Source organism: Capricornis sumatraensis, chromosome 20 (assembly GCF_032405125.1).
Source record: "Capricornis sumatraensis isolate serow.1 chromosome 20, serow.2, whole genome shotgun sequence".
Classification (NCBI taxonomy): Eukaryota; Metazoa; Chordata; class Mammalia; order Artiodactyla; family Bovidae; genus Capricornis; species Capricornis sumatraensis.
The window spans coordinates 53,736,301-53,756,793 of record NC_091088.1 but is presented as its reverse complement, the minus strand read 5'-3'; the positions used below and the strand labels follow the sequence as shown (position 1 = coordinate 53,756,793).

The 20,493-nt window shown below is 53.2% G+C and overlaps 2 protein-coding genes across 3 annotated transcripts in view; one reads left to right on the top strand and one right to left on the bottom strand.

Annotated features, from left to right (window-relative positions):
* Nucleotides 1-526: 526 nt before the first annotated feature.
* Nucleotides 527-16,936, top strand: MAP4K1 (mitogen-activated protein kinase kinase kinase kinase 1). Its single transcript, XM_068992140.1, has 31 exons — nucleotides 527-625; nucleotides 796-853; nucleotides 964-1,054; nucleotides 1,761-1,825; nucleotides 3,303-3,358; nucleotides 3,450-3,497; nucleotides 3,647-3,689; nucleotides 3,795-3,867; nucleotides 4,491-4,622; nucleotides 5,031-5,093; nucleotides 5,198-5,279; nucleotides 6,015-6,131; nucleotides 6,339-6,417; nucleotides 7,117-7,175; nucleotides 7,249-7,292; nucleotides 7,370-7,414; nucleotides 8,175-8,217; nucleotides 8,627-8,789; nucleotides 8,884-8,966; nucleotides 9,504-9,588; nucleotides 10,778-10,854; nucleotides 10,956-11,016; nucleotides 11,951-12,059; nucleotides 12,147-12,205; nucleotides 12,387-12,490; nucleotides 12,891-13,065; nucleotides 13,343-13,405; nucleotides 13,604-13,693; nucleotides 13,784-13,854; nucleotides 14,511-14,566; nucleotides 16,867-16,936. The coding sequence occupies exons 1-31, from the start codon at nucleotides 527-529 to the stop codon at nucleotides 16,934-16,936; spliced, it is 2,463 nt and encodes an 820-aa protein (XP_068848241.1).
* Nucleotides 16,937-17,340: 404 nt separating this feature from the next.
* RYR1 (ryanodine receptor 1) overlaps nucleotides 17,341-20,493 on the bottom strand; it is a 126,399-nt gene continuing 123,246 nt past the window's right edge. For both annotated transcript variants that reach the window (XM_068993321.1, XM_068993320.1), the window contains 5 exons: nucleotides 18,447-18,603; nucleotides 17,973-18,037; nucleotides 17,782-17,882; nucleotides 17,584-17,635; nucleotides 17,341-17,436 (listed from right to left, as the gene is read on the bottom strand). In XM_068993321.1, coding sequence (XP_068849422.1) covers nucleotides 17,341-17,436; nucleotides 17,584-17,635; nucleotides 17,782-17,882; nucleotides 17,973-18,037; nucleotides 18,447-18,603 — 471 coding nt within the window. The remainder of the gene's footprint in view (nucleotides 17,437-17,583; nucleotides 17,636-17,781; nucleotides 17,883-17,972; nucleotides 18,038-18,446; nucleotides 18,604-20,493) is intronic.

Sequence of the window (20,493 nt, the reverse complement as noted above, 5' to 3'; positions counted from 1 at the left end):
CACGGGTATCCAGGAGTGTGCACAGCGACTGGCCTGCGCGCCGCACCGGGAGTTACCACTAAGTGCCTGTATGTGTCCGGGGTGAACAATAATGTACACTGCATGGTCATCCAGGTGTAGACCTGCCATCTCCAGGTTGTGGCCCAACACTCAGCATTCAGCAGAGGTTCAAATGTTTTTAGCCACTGCCCATAACGGGGGAGGGTGAGGGCACCCTCCAGGTCACAATGAAGATAGTTTGCATCTGGTTTACATGCAGCCCAGGGCCCCGGAGGTGGAGGGGGGAGTCCCCTGGGTCCCAAGGCAAGCTGCCCCTCACAGGCTGTCAGGGCCCAGGGGACAGGGGGTGGAGCCGCTGGCTGCACAGCTCTGTGCCGGGGCAGGAAGCGAGAGTGGGGAGGGGGGAGGCCACAGCCGGTGGAGGCAAGGCGGGTGCAGGGCGTGTGGGGAGGGAGGGAGGTGCCAGCATTCGGAGCCCTGAGGCCCTGCTGGCCCCTGGGCGCAGGCCCAGCTCCGGCCCCCAGGAATGGACCTCGTAGACCCTGACATCTTTAACAGGGACCCCCGGGACCACTATGACCTGCTGCAGCGGCTGGGTGGCGGCACCTATGGAGAAGTTTTCAAGGTGAGGAACCCCCCTCCTTCTCCGACACCCTCAAACCCGTGACCTTGGGGGTGAGCCCCAAGAAGGGATGGGGATGTGAGAGGGTCCCAGTCCTCAGCTTAGCTTCAGGGATGCTGAGGAAGACCTCGGGCAAATGGAGCCTGCCTGACTGCCAACTTCCCCTTTACAAGGCTCGAGAGAAGGGGACAGGGGACCTGGTGGCACTGAAGATGGTGAAGATGGAGCCTGGTGAGGAGAGCACCCAGGTCCTCATTCCCCTGCCCCACCTCCTGGGACCCTGGGATCTCCCCCATACTCCATCCCTGCCGTAGCCTTTTCTCTTCTGCCCCTCCTCGCAGATGATGATGTTTCCACCCTTCAGAAGGAAATCCTCATCTTGAAAACTTGTCGGCACGCCAACATCGTGGCCTACCATGGGAGTTATCTCTGGTGATGAGACCTCCCCTGCCCCCCAGCCCAGCCCCCAACTCCCATTCCTGACCAGCCCCCCCCACCCAACCTAACCTCTAATCCCGGACCTCCATTTTTAACTGAAGCCTCCTAACTTAATCCCCAGCCCAAAGTCCCACTTGTTTGACCAGAGCACCTCCAAACCTCATCTCCAATAAATAACTAGCATTTCTCACTAAATTGATCCCTTTGTGGTAACCAAATGTGAAACCAAGTCCCCCTAAAACTGATCATCGTCCTGACTTGCAGGTCCTCCAGTTTCACTTTCTGTTCCTTTAACATGAACCCCTAATTTCCCTGACCCTTGAATATCCCAGATGCCCCAAGAATGATCTCTGCCCCCCAGACCTGGCATCCTGGGCTCCTCTGTCCCCTCTGAACTTCCACAACCTGTGAAGTCTCTGCCCTGTCTCCTAGGTTAGCATGGGACAACAGAGAACGTCATGGTAGGAGCCCAGGGACCTGGGTTTGGTCCAGTTGACCCTAAACATATATTTTCTTCTCTGAGCCTCAACCTCCCCATCTGTAAAATGGGATGATCTCACTCTGGTAGCCAATAGAGAGATGACAGCTCTTACATTCAAGTTCTTGTTGAACTAGGATAGGATGGACAGTGAGCCAGAAACTGTCCTATAAATAATGATTTATTACTGCTATTATTATTGTTGCTCTTGAACTGTTGTAGGCTGCAGAAACTCTGGATCTGCATGGAATTCTGTGGGGCTGGTTCTCTCCAGGACATCTACCAAGGTGAGTGGCGGGGCGAGGAGATCCAGGCAGCCCTTGGCCCTCCAGTCCACGTGTCCTGTCCCTCTACCCTTGCGTCTCCGGGGACTGTTTTTCTGGTCTATATTTCACACAGAGCCCCTCCTCTGGACCAGGCCTGGCCTGGAAGATGCTGGGGAGACTGTGGTACCCAAGTGGGCCCTGAACCCTATATCCTTCAGGACCTGAGAGTCCAGCTCTGTTTTTTCTGCAACGATCCCCACGACTTTCCCTGCCCCGTCTTCCCCCTGTGCCTGCATTTTCTCACCAAGGTCTATTCATGCCTTTGAGTATTTCTGCATTTCCAGCTCATCGTCGGGGCCCATCTGTTCATTTAATGAGTGAATGCATTTCTGATTCACTCAGCCTGCTTTTCACTGTCTTGGAGCACTGGAGGGTGGGGGCGGGGTGGGCCTTGATCAGATTTCTGATGTGCACCTCTATCTTTGACCATCTCCCAGTCTCCCTCCAGCCCTAGACCTCAAAGGTCAGGAAAGGAAGGACTTCATGAAGAAGTCCTCAGGGCGGGTGGGGGAAACTGAGGCCCACAGAGAGGAAGTGACTCACCCCATCAGCCCGTCAGACCGAGTCTCTGAACCCCTCAGTCTGCTGTCTCTCTCTGGTGTATTCTCACCCCTTTGTGTCTTTCTCAATGTGTCTCTTTTCCCAGTTTGGGGCGTCTCTGCTCATGTCTGTCTCTCTCTACCTCAGCTTGGCTCTGTTCCTGATTCTCTATCTCTTCCCGTCTCTCTCTGCTTTTCCTTGTTCTACAGAGTGACATCACTCAGAGCTGTCCCATGCCCTCCATCTCCCCCCAAAGCGAAGCCCAAGTTTCTCAACACTGCCCCTGAGTCTGACCCCGGCTGACAATCCCAGACTGGCGCCCTCACCCCTACTCCACCCACGCCTCTGCTTTCCAGCCCCACCGGGGGCACTCCCCTGCTTCTGGGCCTTTGCACTTGCCTTTCCCTTTCCGAGTGGGACTGCTCCCCATCTCCACCCCCGCCGCCTTCTCGGGGTCGCCTTCACTGATCAACCTGTATAAAATGTCATGCTCCTTCCTACACATATTTCCCACACATATTTCCTGTTATCTTTTCTTGCTTAATTTTTCTTCTCACTATTTATTGGCGTCTCGTGTATCATGTATCTTACCTGTTTATCTTGTCTGCCATCCGCCTCCTGTGCTAGAACGTTCTCTCCACGGGGGCAGGGATCTCTGCCTCTTTTGTCCACAGCTGTATCCCTGCTGCCTGCCACAGTGGCTGGCACACAGTAGACATGCAGCAGATAATCACGTTGAATGCATCTCTCTGGTTCCCTGCATCACTGCCTCTCTGCCTCCTCCTCCCACCTGTCCCATCCCAGTTCTCCCCTCCCTGTGTGGGACCCTCTCAGCTGGTGTGGGTGGTGGCCAGGGGTCTGGCCTGCACCCAACACAGTGCCTGGGTGACCTCTGCAGTGACAGGCTCCCTGTCGGAGCTCCAGATCAGCTACGTCTGCCGGGAAGTGCTCCAGGTAAGGGGATGCTCTCTGGGCTTGGGGTGGGGCAGGGCCCTGCTCCTGCCTCAGGACGCTCATAGCCCCCAACTTCCGCCCTCCTCCCCAGGGACTGGCCTATCTGCACTCACAGAAGAAGATCCACCGGGACATCAAGGTGATCTAGGGGCAGAGAGGTGGCCTTCGTGGGTGGGGGACCCAGGAGACAGGAGTCAGGAGGGTCAGGGTGTTGTGGGGCCAGGGAATGTCAGCAGCATTGGACTTGGGGGTATCTCTGACAGCCTCTAATCCCTCCCTTTTCCCCAGGGAGCCAACATCCTCATCAACGATGCTGGGGAGGTCAGACTGGGTGAGTGTGGCTGGTGGGAGTGGGGAGAGGGGCTGACTGAGGGCCTGAGGGGAGACCAAGGGGACAGGGGAGCCCAGGTCACTATGTCTCTCCTTCTGTCTCCAGCTGACTTTGGTATCTCGGCCCAGATCGGGGCAACGCTAGCTCGACGCCTCTCTTTCATTGGGACACCCTACTGGTGAGGGATGCCTGGCTGGCAGCTAGGAGTGGTGGGGGGTGGCGTGGCGTTTACCAGCCCAGATCTCTGGGAATCTCTGTACTTGCTTTTTTGCCCACTTCTCCCTTTCTCTGGACCGGACTTCCCTGGTGGCTCAGATGGTAAACAGTCTATCTGCTCTTTGGGTCTTTTTGGAGTTTTCCATTTACCTAGGTCTCTCTGTGCACCCTCCAGCCATTCCTCCCAGTGTTTATGTTGATTTTTATTCTGGTCTGTCTGTCTTTCCATATCTGTCCATGTTTGTCTCACTCTCTCTCTCTTAGTCTCCATCTTCCAGCCTGTCTCTGTCTCTCTGCCTTTATCTCTCTCCATCTTTTTTTTTTTTTTAATATTTATTTGATTGTGCTGGGTCTTAGTTGCAGCATGTGGGATCTAGTTCCCTCCCCAGGGATAGAACCCAGGCCCCCTGCACTGGGAGCGTGGAGTCTTAGCCACTGGTCCACCAGGGAAGTCTTTATTTCTGTCTCTCTCCATCTGTATGTTTCTGTCTGCTTCTGGCTCTCTCTATGCCTGCCCCATTCTCCTCTGTCTCCCCTTCCCCTTCTTGTGTCACTCCTTGGTTCTCCGAGGGTCTCTGCCCCTAGGATGGCTCCAGAAGTGGCGGCCGTGGCCCTGAAGGGGGGATACAATGAACTGTGTGATATCTGGTCCCTGGGCATCACAGCCATCGAATTAGCCGAGCTACAGCCACCACTCTTTGACGTGCACCCTCTCAGGTAGGCAGATGTTGCAGGTCCCCCTGGTCCCAGAGACCCCACTCAACTCTGACCCTGAGCACCACCTGCCCCCCCCAGCCTGTTTCTCCAGCTCAATACCCACTGGAGGAGACCCCCCTTACTCTGAGCCCAATCTGAGACCCTCAGGAGCCCCTCAACCCAGAAAGCCTTTTCTCCATCCCTCCACATGAGGGGCCCCAATTTAGGGAGCCCCATCTTGAGGCTCCCCCTGAGCCTGCTGGTGTCCCCTCGAAGGGGCACCCCATGCCTTGTGAAACATACCACTCATTCTCGTTCTGTCCCTCCCTTTGCTCCCTGCCGACCTCAGTGCTATTAGGGGCCCCCAGAACCATGAGGTCTGGCTGCCACTGGAAGTCTAAACCCCACGTTCTCTCCTTACTCTTCCAGGGTTCTCTTCCTCATGACCAAGAGTGGCTACCAGCCGCCCAGGCTAAAGGATAAAGGCAAATGGTAGGAGAGGGGCACGTGGAGGAGGGAGGGCGGGGCCTAGGGTGATGGTCTGATGGGAGGGCCTCTGGTCCCCTCACCCCAGAATTCGCCTTCTTCCTCGCAAGGTCGGCTGCTTTCCACAACTTTGTCAAAGTCACCCTCACTAAGAGCCCCAAGAAGCGACCCGGTGCCACCAAGATGCTCACTGTAAGCCTCCCTCCCCTGAGAAGCCTTCCCAAACTCACCCCCGGAATTCCCCAGGGCCTCTACAACGTTGATCGTTTCATCTCACGGAACCCCCATGGCCCTTTCAAAGTCGCTGCTCCCTCTGAATTCCCCAGGACCCTCAAGACTCTCCGAACTGTATCCCAGGCCCCTTTTACGTTTTCTTGGCTGTGCTGGGTCTTCACTGCTGCACGTGGCCTTTCCTCTCTTCACTGCAGGGCGCGGGCTTCTCACCGGGGTGGCTTCTCATTGTGGAGCACGAGCTCTCGGGCACAAGGGCTCACTAGTTGTGGCTCAAGGGCTCCGCTGCTCTGCGACCTGTGGGATCTTTCCATACCAGGGATAGAACCTGTGTCCCCTGCATTGGCAGGCAGATTCTCAACCCCTGGACCGGCAGCAAAGTTCCCTACACTGAGTTCTTAAATCTCACAAATTCCTAAGGGCCTCAGGACCCATTCCTGGGTGTGCTCCGGAATTGCAGGGGAACTCCAGTCCCCTCTGAGACACTTCTAGAGTTCTCCAGAATACCTCACATTCTTCTAATCCCTTCAGACAGCTCAGAATCCCCCAGGGTGCAGCTCCCCAGAATTCCGTGCCTTGCTCCTCTCTTGGCAACTTCCCCCCAAGCTTCCTCTTAGACTAGTTCTCCAGCCCCATCCCAACCCCCTCCTTCTAATCCCGCCCCCTACCTGCTGACACCCTCCTCCCCTCCCCCAGCATCAACTGGTGTCCCAGCCCGGGCTCAACAGGGGCCTGATCCTAGATCTTCTGGACAAACTGAGGAACCCCGGGAAGGGGCCCCCTGTGGGCGAGATTGAAGATGAAGACCCTGAGGTGAGGGACCAGCTCGCCTTTTCTCAGCCTGTTTCCCTGCCTGGAGCGCCCCCTTGCTGCCTCTCTTAAAAAAGAGCCAGGGAGGATGGGGTGGTAGCTTGGGGGCACACAGGTCATGGGAAGGCCCAGGACTCCGGGCTGGACCCGCAGGGTGGGGGGACTGTTGCTGGAGGACCTCGGGTCTGATGCAGCCGCCGCTCTGCTCAGCTCCCCCCGGCCATCCCTCGGCGGATCCGATCCACCCATCGGGCCAGCTCTCTGGGGATCCCAGACGCGGACTGCTGTCGTGAGTAGAGAATCTTTATGTTTCTGGACACCTGACTCTATAATCCAGGAGATGCCCCCTTATCAGATTGTCCTAGAGACCCTCATCACTTCCAAATAGACTCTCAGAGACCCCTGTCACCATCTGACTCTGCAGGAGACCCCAGAGAACCTCACCACCACCTGATCTACAAAATGCCTCTGGAGACCCCCACCTCTCTGTCCTGCAAACACACCCCATGAGGCTTCCCATAACCACCAGGACTCCCAGAGACCTCAGGAATCTTTGCTCCCTGATCCCCAAATGGAACCTAAAAGCAACTACCCTATAACCATTTTGAACCTCCACTTCCCTGATCTCCATTCCTGACCCCTAAATGCTCAGCTGTGTCCGACTCTCTGTGACCCCATGGACTAGCCCGCCAGAATCCACGGGATTCTCCAGGCAAGAATACTGGAGCAGGTTGCCATTTCCTCCTCCAGGGGATCTTCCCGACCCAGGAATCCAACCCACATCCCCTGCGACGGCAGGTGGATTCTTTATCACTGGTACTACCTAGGAAGCCCCGAGATGAGACCCCTGTAAACCAAGAGCCCTTCCCTATAGGGACAGCTCCAGTGCTAAGATCCTAACCCCAGAGCCCACCCCCACTTCTATTCTTTCTGTTCCCAAATCCTTGTCCCCAGCTCACTGTGTGACCGCCCCATCCCCATCCCCCAGGGCGGCACATGGAGTTCAGGAAGCTCAGAGGCATGGAGTCCAGGCCCCCAGTGGACACGGTGAGATCCTCCCTGACTGCCCAGCTGCCCTCCTCTCCCCCTGGGCCACTGCTGACCCTTTACTATCCCACAGGCTCTCCTACAGCCCCCTGGAGACTTCAAGAGCGGCAGTCCTAGGTCAGGGACCCTCAGGGTGGGAGTGGGGCAGGGATGTGCGTGGGGACCACCCAAGGCTCATGCCTGTTCCTTCTCAGGAGGAACCTATCAGAGTCCGATGATGACTATGACGACGTGGACATGTAAGAGCTCCACAGGCCCCCACCCAGCCCTCGCCTTCCTACAACCCATCTTCCTTCCCGCTGATCCCAGCCTCAGCCCTGCTTCCCTTCTACTACTCAGTGCTGATCTTTGACCCCTGACCCCTGACTGGACCCTCAATATCCCCATCTTCCTTCACCTCCAACCCCTGACTCCCCTTTCCTTCCTCTCCAATCCCAGCCAACTCAACCCTGGGTCCCCTGCTACCTTCCAGTCCCCAGCTCCTGCCAGATGTTCCTCTCACCCCCAGGCCTCAGCTGCTGCCCTAACCTTTAACCCTCGGGCCCCCTCATCTTTCTGCAACTTCTCACCCACCCTCAGACTGAACCTTCCCCCATGTCAGGCCCTCAGACCCAGACCCAACCTCAACCCCAGCAGTTGGCCCAGGCCCCCATCTCCCCCAGCTCTAGGCCTGTGTCAGCCTCAGGGCCCACCTGTCCGTTGCACACCTCTTGTCTGTAATAGACTCACGCGCACCAGGTGAGAACCTGACCCCCGGGAGCACTGTATAGTCTGTGTTCTAGGCAGGTGTGAAGTTGCAGAGACTTGATGCACTGGCAGCACTTGCTATCTAAGAGTTGCTGGTACCATTATCATCAGGGTCATCAGTCCTTTAGCCCTCAGCTCTAGCCTCAGATCGAGTCACCCTCTGACCCTCCTGAGCTCAGACCTCCAGCCCCAACCCTCCCCAGGCCTTGTTGCCCACACCCACCGCCTGCTGACCCCATCTTTGTGTTCCAGCCCCGCCCCTGCAGAAGACATACCTCCTCCACTGCCCCCCAAGGTAAGACTCTGGGACAGAGATGGGGGGCAGGGGGCCAGGGCCCATAGACACTGGGATACTAAGCTCTCTTGGGCTGGAGTCTGGGACACAAGGTCCTTTGAGATCTGAGAGACTGGGATGACTGGGCTCTGGAAATGGCATCCCTGACCCTAGGGGTGGGACTAAGAATATTTAGCCCAATGGATACTGGTCAGTAGCTGGTCTTTGGAAACCCCGCTGCACCCAACCCTTCCCCTTTAGTTGCTGGAGTATGTTGATTTTGGGGCATGGGTCAGAGGGGAAGGTTGGAGGGGTGGTTAGATATCACAGAGCCATGACCTAATGTCGATTCTGGCAGAGGCGGTTGGCAAGGTGCCCTCTCTCTGAGTTGATCTAATGTATTCCCCACCTTCCTCCTCTCTCTCCAAAGCCCAAGTTCCGTTCTCCGTCAGATGAGGGTCCTGGGGGGACTGGGGATGACGGCCAGCTGAGCCCGGGAGTGCTGGTCCGGTGTGCCAGTGGGCCTCCCCCGCGCACCCCCCATCTCGGGCCTCCCCCAGCCACCCGAAGCCCCCACCTCACTGCCCACTCAGGTAACAGGGCAGGCTGGGGTGGGAGGTGGGTGAAGGTGGGGGTTGGGCAGGGATCAGGGGGCTTTGGGGGCTGATTTTCTCCTCCCCATCTCAGAACCCTCACTGTGGAACCCAGCCCCCCGAGAGCCTGACCAACCCCCACTGTTGCCCCCCAAGAAGGAAAAGATGAAGAGAAAGGTGAGGCCAGTGATGCTGAGGATTGATATCTCTGGATGCGGCTGGGGAAGCCTGGTGGGAGTGGGGGATGGGGCAGGGAAGACTAATAATAATGACAGGTGACATTTGTTCAGCAGAGCCTCTGTGCAAGACCCTGATCTTGTGTCTTTACATGGTGTATATCTGCACAGATAGAGAGAGATACTGCAGTTGTTGTTGAGTCACTAAGTCGTGTCTGACTCTTTGTGACCCCGTGGACTACAGCATGCCAGACTGCCTTGTCCTTTGCTCTCTGCTGGAGTTTGCTCAAACTTATATCCAGTGAGTCAGGGATGCCAGCCTGCAGATCCTGCAGAGATACATATTATCTGCCATTTCAAAATGGGGAAACTGAGGCACAGAGGGGTTAAACAGTTTCCAAGGTCATAAACCTTTGAGCAGGCAGAGGCGGGATTTGAACCTTGCCACTTTTGCTTCTGAGTCTTAACCACTGTGCCTTCCTGTGCCCTCCTCCCTTTTGCTGGATCGGCTGCTGCCCCGCCCCCATGGCCCACCCAGGGCTGTGCCCTTCTCGTCAAGTTGTTCAATGGCTGCCCCCTCCGGATCCACAGCACAGCAGCCTGGACACACCCCTCCACCAAGGGTGAGTACTCAGAAGGGCCACGGAGAATGTGGTGGGGTTGGGGAGGACCCTTAGTGGAAGGCAGAAAGTCAGGGAGAGGGGAAGGGAAGGGTCTTAATACAGTAGGGAGTGGCAGAGTGGAGGCAGGGGCAGAGCCAGGAGTTACAGCTGGGGTTTAGGGATCAAAGCTGGGTAGACTGAAGCTGAGTTTGAGAGTGAAGATTAGGGAAATTAGTTTGGAGGTCAAGAGTGTCAGATATGGAATTTCCCTGAGGGTCTAGTGGTTAAGACTCTGTCCTTCCACTGCAGGAGAGCACAGGTTTGGTCCCTGGCTGGGGAACTAAGAGCCCACATGCTGCACAGTGTGGCCACAAAAGAATAGATAAATAAAATAGGAATTTTAAAAAGGAGTGTCAGATAAACCAGAAAGGTCAGCGTTCAGTGTATAAGATCTGGGACAGCTGGACCCCATTAACCTCAGTTGCCCCAGAGAAGGAAATGGCAAACCACTGCAGTATGCTTGCCTGGAAAATCTCATGGTCACAGGAGCCTGGTGAGCTACAGTCCATGAAGTCTCAAAGAGTCAGACATGACTGAGCGTGTGCGCACACACACACACACACATACGCACAGCCTCAGTTGGAGGTTAATGGTAGAGAGACTGGAATCAGCAATTTGGGGTCAGGAGTTTTAGGGATTAGAATGTAGCAGAAAGGGACAGACTTTAGGGATCAAAGATGTGGAGACAAAGTCAGTGGGGGGTAAATGTTAAGGAAACAGTATTAGAGTTTGTGGGGTCACACTGGACAGAAAAAGCCATATGTAAGGGTATTTGAATTTGAGCATCAGTGTTGAGATAGGATTAGCATTCAGGGACCAGAACTGGGGAGAAAGACAGAATTGAGAGGGCTACTGGGGAAGACATGTCTGATGTTGGGGTCAGAATTGAGAGGACAGATGGTCAGGGTTTGCAGGTCAGAGATGGGAGAACTACCAGAACAGGGGAAGTCAGAGGCTGGTGAGAATGAGACCAGCTTAAGGGAACTGGTCAGGGTTTGAGTTCAGATTTGTGAAAACAAAGGCTGGAAATGTCAGTGTGAGGGGAGAGTAGAGAACTGAAGGCACAGAGCATCAGTGTTTGGGGTCATATGGGGTCTGGGAGGCCCCGTGTGATGGAGTAGTCCTAGCATCATCGTGTGTGCCCCCCTAGACCAGCACCTGCTCCTGGGGGCCGAGGAAGGCATTTTTATCCTGAATCGAAATGACCAGGAGGCTACGCTGGAGATGGTGAGGGGCAGTCCCTGGGGTGGGTCAAGGGGGGCCAAGGGTGGGGGCTGGAGTTGGGCTTGCTGGGGTCTTACAGGAGCCATCTCCCCCTTGCCCTGCAGCTTTTTTCTGGCCGGACTACCTGGGTGTACTCCATCAACAATGTCCTCATGTCTCTCTCAGGTCTGGCTGTGGCTTGGGTGGGAGGGGTGGGGGTCAGAACTTAAGGGGTCAAAGGTAAGGAGGTTGGGAAATAGATGGGCACCGAGAAAACAATTAGGCTCCCCCTTCGCAGAGCCTACAGTTCAAATTCCAGCCACCTTTTCACTGTGGGACTTGGGGCAAGACACTTCTTCCTAAGCCTCTGTTTCCCCATCTTTAAAATGGGGCTCACAATAGTGCCCACCTCTCAAGTCAGTTTTGAGGTAATTTCCACGAGAAGTCAGTCTCTACCTTTCTTTGATGTTGACAAGATGACAGTACTTGTTCCATGCTTTACTAAAATGGAGTGAGCAGGTTGTGGATTAAAATTTTGTGTCATTGTTTTATAAACACCTTGTGTAAAAGAATTTCTAATTTATGAGGAGACCCCAAGCCAAGTAGAATGAGTGAGCTCATTCATCTCACATCTGTGATGACAAACTTTTGCAGAATTTCTAGATGTCCCTTGTTACACTTTGTAATATGTGTAACTTCATCTGATTGTTAAGTGTCTGTCATTTCTCATGCGGCCACAAGTACTATGAGGGTAGGGAACATATTTATTTTACTTACCATTGTTCACCAGAGCCAAGCACAGTGCCTGGCCTATAGTGGACATTTAAAATATGTTGCACTGCGACTTCCTGGTGGCCCAGTGTTTAAGACTCCACACTTACACAGTAGTGGGCATGGGTTCAATCCCTGGTCAGGGAACTAAGATCCCACATGTCGTGGGGCACAGGCAAAAAAAAATTTTTTTTAACATGTTGCATGAAAAAATGAATAAACAAAGGTGCTTGAGTCTTGAAGACTTGGGCATTTAAAAGGGATGGGGCCGAGTGATGGGCTGAGGGAAGGGTGGGAGTGTGCAGTAGCCTATAACTGCCTGCTTTCCCTATGTACACACACACTGCAGGAAAGACCCCCTACCTGTATTCTCATGGCATCCTGGGCCTGCTGGAACGGAAAGAGGGCAGAGCAGGAAGCCCCATCGCTCACATTAGCCCCCACCGGCTACTAGCAAGGTACCAGCCCCTAGTGGTACCACTGACCCCTCTAATGCCCCATTCCTGCCGTCCCTCGCTCCCATTCATGCCTACCTTCTGCCGCAGGAAGAACATTGTCTCCACTAAGATCCCGGACACCAAAGGCTGCCGGGCGTGCTGTGTGGGTGAGAACCCTAGGGTTGGGCAGACAGGGGGCAAGACCAAGGGTGGGACTTGGACTCCCTCTCCACAGGAGAGGGTTGCAGAGTTAAGGCAGGGTGAGTAGAGCCTGGGGAGAGGTGTGTGGCCTTTGGGGGCGAAGGGTCGCGGGAGAGACCATTGACCGCTCCTTACCCGCCTCCACAGCGGAGGGCACCAGCTCCGGAGGCCCGTTCCTGTGTGGGGCTTTGGAGACATCCGTGGTCCTGCTTCAGTGGTACCAGCCCATGAACAAGTTCCTGCTGGTCCGGGTAGGGAGCCTGGAGACGCTAGGGGCTTTGTCAGTTTGGGTGGCTGGGGCCGTCTACTCTACGCCTCCGCAGCGAGCTCCGCGAACCTGGGCTTCCACCCGAGGCCTCCCACAATCTCCCCAAGGCTCCGCCCACCTGGAGGCTCCTCCCCTGAAGTCTTTCGGATCCTTAAGCTCCGGCCCTCACGCCACCCGTCACTTTCTAAGCCTTCTGAGGCCTCACCTCCTTGAAGTTTCTAGATGGTGCTTCCCAAAACTGAGGGCTCGAGAAACACTTGGCGGGCGGGAGAAATACTTCGGAAGCCCCAAGCTCACTGTCCTCCAAGACCCCGCTCCTCAGGCCCCGCCCCAGGCCCCGCCCCCTCCTCATCTGAACCCGCCCCTCCCTGCGCGGCCCGCAGCAGGTGCTGTTTCCGCTCCCTACGCCTCTGCCGGTGTTTGCACTGCTGACCGGGCCAGGCTCCGAGCTGCCCTCAGTGTGCATCGGCGTGAGCCCCGGAAGGCCGGCGAAGTCGGTGCTCTTCCACACCGTGCGCTTCGGCGCGCTCTCCTGCTGGCTGGGCGAGATGAGCACGGGTGAGTCGGGCAGGCTCTGGGACGGGTGAGGCTTATCAGTTGGGTTGGGTTGGGTCTGAGTGGGCGGTGCTTAGCCTGAGGCGTAATTGGGAAAGGGGATGAACCAAGAGTGGGGCGGGAGAACATTGGGTATATATAATTAATGAGATTGATGATGGGGAGTGGGGAATTCTGTGATGGGGGGGTTAGCCCGATTGCTTGGGAATGGAGAGGGGTGCCTAGCGAAGGAAGGCATAATGCGGTGAGATTGGTCCCTGAACCTGGATCTCTCAAGCAGAGCACAAGGGACCAGTACAGGTGACTCAGGTTGAGGAAGACAAGGTGATGGTGTTGATGGACGGTAAGAACCTTCCTCCCTCCCTTGCCTCCACTGTTCCTAGATACCGACCCCCAGACCCCGCACCTCTCAGAGATTCTGAGCCCCTCCAGTCCTTACTCGTCCTGCTTTGCTTCTTACACTAAACGTATTGTCCGGTCCCTTGATAACCTTCTGAAGCCCGTTTACTGCTCTTACAGTCCCTTCTCTACCTCCTTCTAGGGTCCCTGAAGCTGGTGACCCCAGAGGGGGCCCCGGCCCGGGGGCTTCGAACTCCAGAGATCCCCATGACTGAAGCAGTGGAGGCCGTGGGTATGTGCCGGAATGATAATTCCGGGGTCTGGGGTCCAGGTTGGAGGCTTAAGTGGAGCCCAAGGGTAACAGGCGCTGCTTTCCTCCCAGCTATGGTCGGGGGTCGGCTCCAGGCCTTCTGGAAGCATGGAGTGCAGGTTTGGGCTCTAGGCTCGGATCAGGTAAGCTCCTTCCTCCTAGCACCAGAAAGACCCTCCCACGTCAATCATCTCACTCATCAGATCCATTGGGAGAACAAACTCACTCAGGGTGTAAAGTCCCTGGAGGTGACGCTTCCTCTAGGCTCAGTTCAGACAGGTCCCCTTCTCTGCTCCAGTGTCTCTTGGGACCAGAGCTCAACCAGGGTCACTGTATGACTTTGCTTCTTTCTGAGCTTCCCTCAGACTCCCAACTGTAAAATGGGGTCACAAATAGAGACAAGTGAGCTAAGAGCATGGACCAGACTGCCTGGGTTGGAATCCAGCTGAATGATTTTAGGCAAATAGCTTAATCTTTCTGTGCCTCACTTTTCTCATCCGGAAAATGGAGTGAAAATGATGCTTAATCCACAGAACACCATGTGTTAGGCTCTGCCCTTACACTTTTGTATTCTCCTTAATCTTCGGGATCACCTGTCAGGTAGGTATTATGATTTCAAAGGTTAGTGCTCTGAGGTGCAGAGAGGTTAAGTAACTTGCCTGAGGTCACACAGTTGATGAGTGGTGTTAGCAGCAATGATTATTTCTGGACCTGAGGAGTTCAGAGACCTTGCCCCTTACTCTCTTTATGGGAGAGGGGAGGAGTCTTCTAGACACTGATACAGCACCTTTTTCCCCAGCTGCTGCAGGAGCTCAGAGACCCCACCCTCACCTTCCGTCTGCTTGGCTCCCCCAGGTATGAACTTGGGGCAGAGGACAGAGGACCAGGGAGGGGGGTGCTTTGGATGTAAAGAGGGTATCTTGAGGTGTCCCCAGCCATCCGAATCTTTGGCCTGGACATCCTCTCACTTGGTCTCCCTGCTTCTATCTCTGTCCCCTATAGTCTATTCCCCATAGAGCAGCCAAGGTGGAATTTTCTTTTGTTAAAAAAATTTTTAATTAATTAGTTTATTTTTGGCTGTGCTTTGGCTGTGTTGCGGCTCCTGGGCTCTAGGGCACAGGCTCAATAGTTGTGGTGCGTGGGCTTAGTTGCCCCATGGCACATGGGATCTTCCTAGATCAGGGATTGGATCCGTGTCTCCCGCATTGGCAGGCAGATTCTTCACCACCCAGCCACCAGGGAAGCCTGAAGGTGGAATTTTCATTCTTTTTTAACTTTTTATTGATATGTTGATATAAATTTAGACTCAGAGAAGTTGCAAAAATAAATTTAAGAATTCTATATCCCCTTCACCCAGATTCCCTGTATATTATTTTTAACCACATTTGCTTTATTCTTGCCTCGCATATATGTGTAATTTTTTTCTGTTGGCACATGAATTGCAAGCATGATGCCAGTTTACCCCAAAATACTTCAGTATGTGTTTCCTAAATCAAGGCAAGGACATACTCTCACAAACCACAATACAGCTGTCAAAATCAAGAAAAGAGCACCGAGATAGCACTATCTTCTAATTTCACACACCCACTCAAGTCTCACCAGTTGTTCCAATGATGCTCTTTGTAACCAAAAAATAATACTTTTTTTTTTGGTCCATGATATCATCCAGGATTACAGGCTGCATTTTGGGGTCATGTTTCTTTTAGTCTTGTGCCTGGAACGTTCTTCAGACTTCCTGTGCTTTTCATGACTTTGACACTTTTGAAGAGTACAGGAAATTTGTTTTCCAGAATGTCCCTTAGTTGAGTTTGAGGTTTCCAGGTTACACGTTTGGGGCAGGAATACCACAGAAGTGATGAGGTATCCTTCTCACTACATTGGATCAGGAAGTGTGTGTCAGTTTGTCCTGCTACTGGTGAGGTTATCTTTGGTCGGTCACTTGGTTAAAATGGAATGAGCCCGCTTTCTTGACTATAATGCTATTCTTCTTTTCTCTGTATAAATAAGTATTCTTTGGGGTAATTTCTTGAGACAATGTAAAATTATTGTTTCACCTAATTTTACCATGACTTGATGATTTTTGCCTGAGTCTATTAAATGGTGAATTTCCTATTTCAATCATTCCTTCTACATTTATAAGTCGGCAGTCTACTGTAGGAAAGAGCTGTCCCTTCTCCACCGTGTATGTATATTTGTATGTATGTGTGTATAAATGACTGGGTGTTTGTGTGTCTCTTAGCATAGTCTCAAGGATTTTTTGTTTATTCTTTTTTAAAAAATGATCCTCCACTTTATATGTTTTTTTTAAAGATTTACTTACTTGTTTATTTTTGCCTGTGGTGGATCTTCGTTGTTACACACAGACTTTTCTACTTGCCGAGAGGCCGCTCTTCATTGCAGTGTGTAGGCTTGTCTTGTCGTGGCTTCTCTTGTGGACCACAGGCTCTAGGCACGCAGGCTCAGTAGCTGTGGCTCATGGGCTTAGCTGCTGCGTGGGAAGTGGGATTTTCCTGGGCCAGGGATCAAACTGGTGTCTCTTGTATTGCAAAGCAGATTCTTAACTGCTGGACCACCAGGGAAGCTGATTTTCGTTTTATTCTATGGGTTATAATCTATTACTATCATTATCTGTTCTGAGGCACAAATACTCACAGATTTAGCCAGTGAGAGCTTCTTCAAGGGTCTCTCTGACCTTTCAATATGTCAGAGGTGTCCTTTAAAATCCAGATCTGATTGTGTCACTGTCCACCTGGTTAAAAGCTTCCTGTGGCCTCAAGATAAATACCCAATCCTGGTCACAGCCTACAAACCATGACTTGTGCAGTCAAGCCCTCTCCCATGTAAGTCCTTCGCCCAGGCTGTTCTCTCTGCCCAGAACGCTCTTCCCTGCCCTTTCACCAAGTTCCCTCCTGAGCTTCTTTCAGGCTCTACCATCCATTCTTTAGGGACACCTTGGCTGACCCCTTGAGCTGGGTTTCCCTGCTATGTGCCTCATGCTTCTTTGTACTCATCTAATTCACTGATTCATGTTGGTCTCCTGAGGGCGACGGCCGTGTCTGCTCATCCACTGCTCTAGCCCAGCACTATGCTGGCACAAACTCTATCGACGTCTCTGCACATGAGTGAATGAACTGACTTCTCTTTTCCTTCCCCAGGCCTGTGGTGGTGGAGACGCGCCCAGCAGATGATCCCACTGCCCCCAGCAACCTCTACATCCAGGAATGAGTCCCCGAGGGGGTGTTAGGAACCAGTCTCTACATCTCCCTCCAGGTGGAGAGTGACACAATCAGATCTGGATTTTAAAGGACACCTCTGACATATTGAAAGTGGACACACACTCCTGATCCTGGCATGCCCCTGTCTCCCAATAAACATGACTTCAGTCTCTGCTTTCATCTTGATTTTGGGGTCGGGGGAAGGAGAGGAGAGCAGAATTCCTGGATGCCTCCCCCGCCCCCCAAAAATCAACAATCCAACACAATGATGTCAGGGGTGTAGCACAGACTTTATTCGTCAGTACATGGTCACCCCTCCCCCAGCTGCCTTGGGGGGAGGGGTTTGAGGGCTGTGGGGTTTGCTGTGAGAATAAGGCACTTGAGGTGGGGGGTGAAGGGCCAGCTAGGGGTGTCTCAGCTAAGCTGGTCCTCATACTGCTTGCGGAAACAATCGCCAGCCGGGAAGAAATCCCAGCATCTCTCTTGGTACATCTTCCAGACGTAAGACTCCTAGGGGTGGGAGATGGGGAAGAGTTAGTTGGTCACATCTTCAAATGCTTCATATTGACACGAGCTTTTCACTGCCACCTGCTGACTGACCTTATATTAAAATTCATCATGTCCCTGCCCATTGTCCTTCCACTAACACACGCTTACCTGGCCCGTGTGTTCTGTCTCGTCCTTGTTTATCAGATACATCAGGAAAAACCTGGGGATAGGAGGCAGCAGTAGACAGGTCACGATTTCCCTTACTTCCTCCTGATTAGCTGGCTGGGAATCCACCCACATGGACACCGCACCCGCTGTTGGTGGCCACGCCCCACCCTCCTGATTGGCCAACGGGCCCACACTCACATGTAATTGGCCAGGTTGTGTTCCTCCAGTGTGTGAGTCTCGAACCCATGCGGTGTCGTATCAAAGTAATCACTGCCAATACCGCAGATGAAGCACTTGGTCTGTGCGTGGCAGGAGACATCAGAATCAAGGTCCATTCCACCCCTCAGGGTCCTGGAATCCCTCAGAGTCGCCCCCCAGACATGACCTACCTCCATATCTTCCTTCACTTGCTCTTGTTGGTCTCGGAGCTCGCCAAAAGCGTCAATGATCAGACCTAGGGGCGGGGGCGGGGCGGGGGGGGAGTTGCAGGGCGCTCGTCAGTGTTTAACTTCTCACTTCTAGCTATCTGCCTTTGAGTCTTGAACCCAATCTCCCTAATCTCACCCCACTTACTAAAAATAATAACACCTAGTGTTTACTGAGCACTTACCATGAGCCAGATACTTACCACCTATGAATTAACTTGATTTTCACAGCAACTCTATGTGGCTAGTATAATCAATATCCTCATCTTATAGATAAAGAAGCTGAAGCTCAGAGAGGTCACTTGACCAAAGTCTCACAGTAGGGGGAGGTGGAGCCAGGATATGAATCCAGGCTGACCAGATCCTGGATTTGTACACTAAGGAGCTAGCCTGCCTCTGGACACAGCCCCCACTCCCAAGACCCTGATGAGCACTGACCCTGGATGATGGCCAAGAGGATGACGATGACGAAGAAAAAGAAGGTGATGTCGAAGACCACTCGGTACAGCTCGTATTCATCGCCTGCTGGGTCCTCTATCTCGTCCCCAATGCCCCCACCAGCTCGGACACCCACGTACATGTGGAAGAGGTAGCACTGCAGGGGCAGGGTGAGAAGCACGTGAGTCGCGCGTTCAGGCTTCGACATTCACCGAGAACCTACAGGGCCCCGGACTGGCTGGGGCAGGGCACACACAGCAATGACTGAGACAGCCCTGAACGCTGCTCCTACAGGGCTCACAAGCTTGGCATCAGATAGTGACAGCCCAGAAATGATCAGGGTTGTGATAGGGAGGGCCCAGGGCCAGGAAAGCACAGCGTAGTCATGGGCAAGATGGGGGAAGCACAGGAAACGTTGAAGTTTTGAAAGCCTGACCTCGCCTGGGTGATAGGGTAAGGCTTCCTAGAAGAGAGGACATGTGTGAACTGGAAACATGAACAAAATGTTAGGTGGGAGAGAGCGTTCCAGGCAGAGAAAACCACATGTGTTTCGTCACCCCTGGGGAGGAAAGAATACATCTTGCTCCTGTGAGGAACTGAAAAGAGGTTCACTGAGGCTGGAAACAGAGTTCCTGTGAGCAAGAGTGAGGACAGAAATGAGGGCCAGCTAATGGTCATGGAGAGCTTCCTGTAAGAGGCAGCATTTAAGTTGAAGATGAGGCATCAAGTGAATAGGCGTGTGTACGTAGGGCCAGGGAGAGGGCGGGTAGAGAAAAGGTCAGATGCAAAGGGCTTGGGTTGGGAGGAAACACATGATTTTAGGGGAACTGAGGGAGGACCAGGCAGCCAGAGAGCAAAAGGCAAGGACTGTGGTTAGACTCAGGCCAGGCTAGTTTTCCCCTGGCTTTGTACACCATGGTGAAGGCACTGGGGAGCCACAAGAAGGTTCTGAGCAGAGGGAAGGATATGGTCTGCCTGAGACTTGGGAAAGACCTTACACTGTTTTTGGTTTTTTTTTTCTGTGTCTCTAGGAAGTGAGAGAACCCAGTTGCCTTGGGTAAGAGCTAAGACCAGTGACTGGTGGGAACAAGGCTGAGTAACAAGACCAAGTCTGGTGGGGCCTCAAATACCAGATTGAGGAACCAGATGGGTCCTGTGAGCATAGTGCCATATTACAGGCCATTCTGAGATAAAGCACTGGAGTGATTCTTTCAACTGTGACCCACGCCTATAGTAAGTTAAACTCAATTTGGGTGATGACCACCATTTATTAGAATAGAAGAGAAAATAGAAACATGCATGGCATAAAACTTTTCCTGATAGAGAATGATGATAGTAGCTCACGTCTATGGAATCCTTAATACCTGTCAAGCACTGTTCTAAACTTTTAAGTCTTTGATGGTCAGGGAGCATTGTGTGCGCTCAGTCATGTCCAACTCTTTGCAACCCCAAGGACTGTAGCCACCAGGCTTCTCTGCCCATGGGATTTCCCAGGCAAGAATACTGGAGTGGATTGCCGTTTCCTTCTCCTGGGGATCTTCCCAGCCCAGGGATCACACCTGTCTCTCCTGCATTGGCAGGTGGGTTCTTTACCTCTGAGCTACCAGGGAGCATCACTGAGTCCTAAAAGCAACCCTGGGATATAGAATCTATTATTATAAAACCATTTCACATGTGAGGACACCAGAGTGTGGGGAGGTTGAGCTGTCAACCCCAAATCACATGGCTTGTAAGTCAGGCACTGTGCTTGAGCACCTTTCCAATGATAATACCTTGAAAAGCTCAAATATTACAACAGTGGCTACCATTTACTGAGGCAGTGTTCCAAGTAAAAGGGTCAGATCACTTAACCCTGGAAATAAGTCTGCAAGGTAGGTTCTATTACTTTTTTTTTTTTTTTTAATTTGGCTGCACTCTCTAGCATGTGGGATCTTAGCTCCCTGACCAGGAATTGAACCCACGCCCCCTACCTTGGAAGGGGGAGTCAACCACTGGACAGCCCAGGAAGTCCCAGGGTAGGTCCTACTACTAACCCCCTTTACAGATG

Coding starts and splice junctions, on each gene's coding strand:
- MAP4K1 (XM_068992140.1), top strand. CDS start 527: ATGGACCTCGTAGACCCTGACATCTTTAACAGGGACCCCCGGGACCAC. Junction 1,055..1,760: donor TACCATGGGAGTTATCTCTG/GTGATGAGACCT, acceptor GAACTGTTGTAG/GCTGCAGAAACTCTGGATCT. Junction 4,623..5,030: donor TTTGACGTGCACCCTCTCAG/GTAGGCAGATGT, acceptor TTACTCTTCCAG/GGTTCTCTTCCTCATGACCA.